General features: G+C 44.9%; 1 protein-coding gene across 1 annotated transcript in view; it reads left to right on the forward strand.

Annotated features, from left to right (window-relative positions):
* CHCHD4 (coiled-coil-helix-coiled-coil-helix domain containing 4) overlaps nucleotides 1-942 on the forward strand; it is a 12,280-nt gene extending 11,338 nt beyond the window's left edge. The window contains 1 exon segment of the mRNA XM_027776669.1: nucleotides 1-942. This exon segment is cut by the window's left edge and continues 30 nt beyond it. Coding sequence (XP_027632470.1) covers nucleotides 1-138 — 138 coding nt within the window. The 3' untranslated portion in view covers nucleotides 139-942.
* The last annotated feature ends 2,032 nt before the right edge of the window (nucleotides 943-2,974 follow it).

Raw genomic sequence — 2,974 nt, forward strand, 5'->3', positions numbered from 1 at the left:
GAATGCATGCAGAAATACCCAGACCTCTATCCCCAGGAAGAGGAGGAGGAGGATGAGAAGAAGCCAGAAGAACATGTAGGGGAAGCCACTTCCACTGAAGCCCCAGCATCCAAAGAAGCGGAGGGGTCAAGTTCATGAAGGCACTGGGCTCCAGTCTTTCTGCCTCAGTGTAGGGACCTTGGGTAAAATGCCTCTCATTCACCCTCCAAGGAAGTGTCTTTCTATTGTTCTGTGCACTGTAATGTACAAAATAACTTATTTTGATAATCAGGGGTCTTGGCCCTTTGACATATACACTGTAAAACATGGGGACTCCGTGTATGTGTGTCCCACATGAATCTGTCAGCAAATGCAGCCACACTTGGAGTTCTCTTTCCTTAGATCACCCTGATTTTGCCACTTTGAAATGATGTGCTGAATATTCTCAGCAACCAAAATCATCATCCAGGAGTGTTTTCTCGTAGTGAGCTGATCTACTCTGATTCACTATATTCCTTTCAGTAGATTCTCTACCCCTGTGGGAAATGAATAGAAGCAAAAGTGCTTTTCTTTAAACATGCTGGAGTGGGGCCATTCCTGACAGAAGCAGCCAGATGGTCTGATACATAACTCTCAGAACGCATCTCGACCTTGAGTATGTGAGGGGTTCTATCCTTCTTACCTGACACGTTTTGGTTTTCATAATTGTGGCTTTCTAAATGCGGAAGGTGGCGATATGAACCCTCTGGTTTGTAGTCCCGGTCTAAGTAAAAGGAGAGGCTGGTTTTGCTGTTTCTTGTTACTCTCAAAACCCTGGGTTGGGGCCTGTGTCCACACGGGGTCTCAGCCTGATGGGCTGCGGTGGTTTTGCCAGGTGGGGACCTAATTGTTACCAAAGTAGCAGGCCAAGAGGAGACTATGCAAAGGAACACTCAATTAAAAGGAAAAATGATTTTTATCTGAGTTTGAATGTGTCCTTTGTTTTCACTAGTTAAAATTATTACTGATGTAAGGAAATACAAGTTATCATAATTCTAATTGAAATTCCTCCTAAACTACACTGGTAAACCAGTCTGAGTCGGTTACAATTTTCTGTGTTGAATTCAAAGCAAACTCACTCTTTTTCACCTTTGTATAGACACTGTTAATCCTAAATGTGGAGAAGGTTCTTATCACTTGAAAATAGGGAACTAAAGTCCTTGCAGATGAATTAGTTCAGGGTAGTTACTATAGTTTTCAGGCTGTGGTGTACAAATGCTTCATTTGTCCAGGCTATTCGTTATTTATTGCTGTGTAAAAAATTCTTAGGGCCAGCCCTTGGCATGGTGGTTAAGATGCCGGAATACATACCCAACTGTGCAGTTCTAGTTCCAGATCCGGCAGCTTGAGAAACCCACTAGGCATATATATGTGCATGGCCAGGATCCCAGTAGGAAGAAATGGAGAAGGGATTGTTGCGTGACCATTGCCCAGTGGTGGTGGTAGTAGGGGGTGATGCTTTCTCTCTCTTGCTCTCACTCTCTCTCTCCTCTTTCTTCCCTCCCTTCTCAGGCAAACAAGCATGCCCTCTGGGATTTTTTTTTTTTTTTTTTTAAATTAAAACTTAAACTTAGCAGCTTGCCAACAAACATTCTGTTGGTCATGAATCTTGGTGTGGCTTACCTGGGTCCTCTGGCTCAGTCCCTTGGGAAACTTTGATCCTTGTCATCATCTCAGGCCAGATAGGCCCTTCACAATCAGGATTCAGGGGACTGAATCTATGGGTCAGTGGACTAAGGGGCTCAGCTTCTCACTGGCTGTTGGATTGAGCCCTTTCTCAGGTCCTCACCATGGGGTTTTCAACTCTGGTTAGCTCCCAACATGGCAGGTAGCTTATATGAGAGCAAGAAAGAGCAAGATGGAAGCCAGAGTCTGTTGTAAACTACTCTTGAAAAATGGCATTCCGTCACTTTACTGGGTCTGTTAGAAGTAAGTCGTGGCATGCATTCGTCAGCAAGGGCCCAGGGTGCAACTATCAGGAGCTGTAACTTTCACTGGAGAGTGAGCTGGCCTTGCACTGAAGCCTGAACGTGCAGTTAAAATGTGAGAAATTGGGGGACTAGCATATAGCGTAATGCTTACCATTGCTGGTCTACCACATAGTTGACCATGGTTCAAGTTCCAGACCCGGCAGCTTAAAACACACCGGGCACATGTGTGTGCCTACCCAAGATCCTGAGAGGAGAGTGGAGAAGGGATTGTAGCATGGCCATCCCCCCTAGTGGGGGTGATTTCCTGTTTTCTATCTCTTTTTTTCTCTCTGGCAAGTGTGAACACCCTATAGCAAAAAAATCCTCTTAAGAAAAAAGGATTTGGAGTCAGCAGTGGTGTAGTGGTTAAGGTGCAGACTAACATATGACCGACCGCAGTTTGAGTCCTAGACCCGGTGACTTGAAACTCATGCCGGGTGCCTATGCGTGCATGCCTAGTATCCCAAGAGGAGAAGAGAGAAGGAATTGCAGTGTGGCTATTCCTCTTGGGGGTAGATTTCTTGCTTTCTCTCTGCCTGTGTGTCAGGCAAGCAAGCATATGCACCACATAGCAAAAATCTCTCCAAAAAAAAAAGATGCGAGGAGTTGTGACTCTGAGAGGTTGGGATGTGGACTGTGGTACCTGTATCAAGAATGTAAAACCTTGGTTAGGAACCAAGAACCAGGGAGAGGCCAACCTGGGACAGGTCACAGCCCCGTGAAAGGCCCTTGTGACAATTTTTCTAACAGCTTAGCACATTTAAGATACATACTTTTGTGAGTAAAATTTTGGTCACCTACAGGAATAACTGATTTGTGTCTACATCTTGCATCCCACTCATTTAATGCATTCAGAAAAAGTCTCTAGCTTCAAGCTGTAGGGACGTAAGAAAGTGACTTCAGGTACAGGACGTGTCCATGGAACAGAATCTAACCAGGAAGTCACACCTACTAGAAAGCAGTAAGGAATGGGTGGTATTACATAA

This window comes from Tupaia chinensis, unplaced genomic scaffold (assembly GCF_000334495.1).
Source record: "Tupaia chinensis unplaced genomic scaffold, TupChi_1.0 Scaffold000704_1, whole genome shotgun sequence".
Taxonomy (NCBI): Eukaryota; Metazoa; Chordata; class Mammalia; order Scandentia; family Tupaiidae; genus Tupaia; species Tupaia belangeri.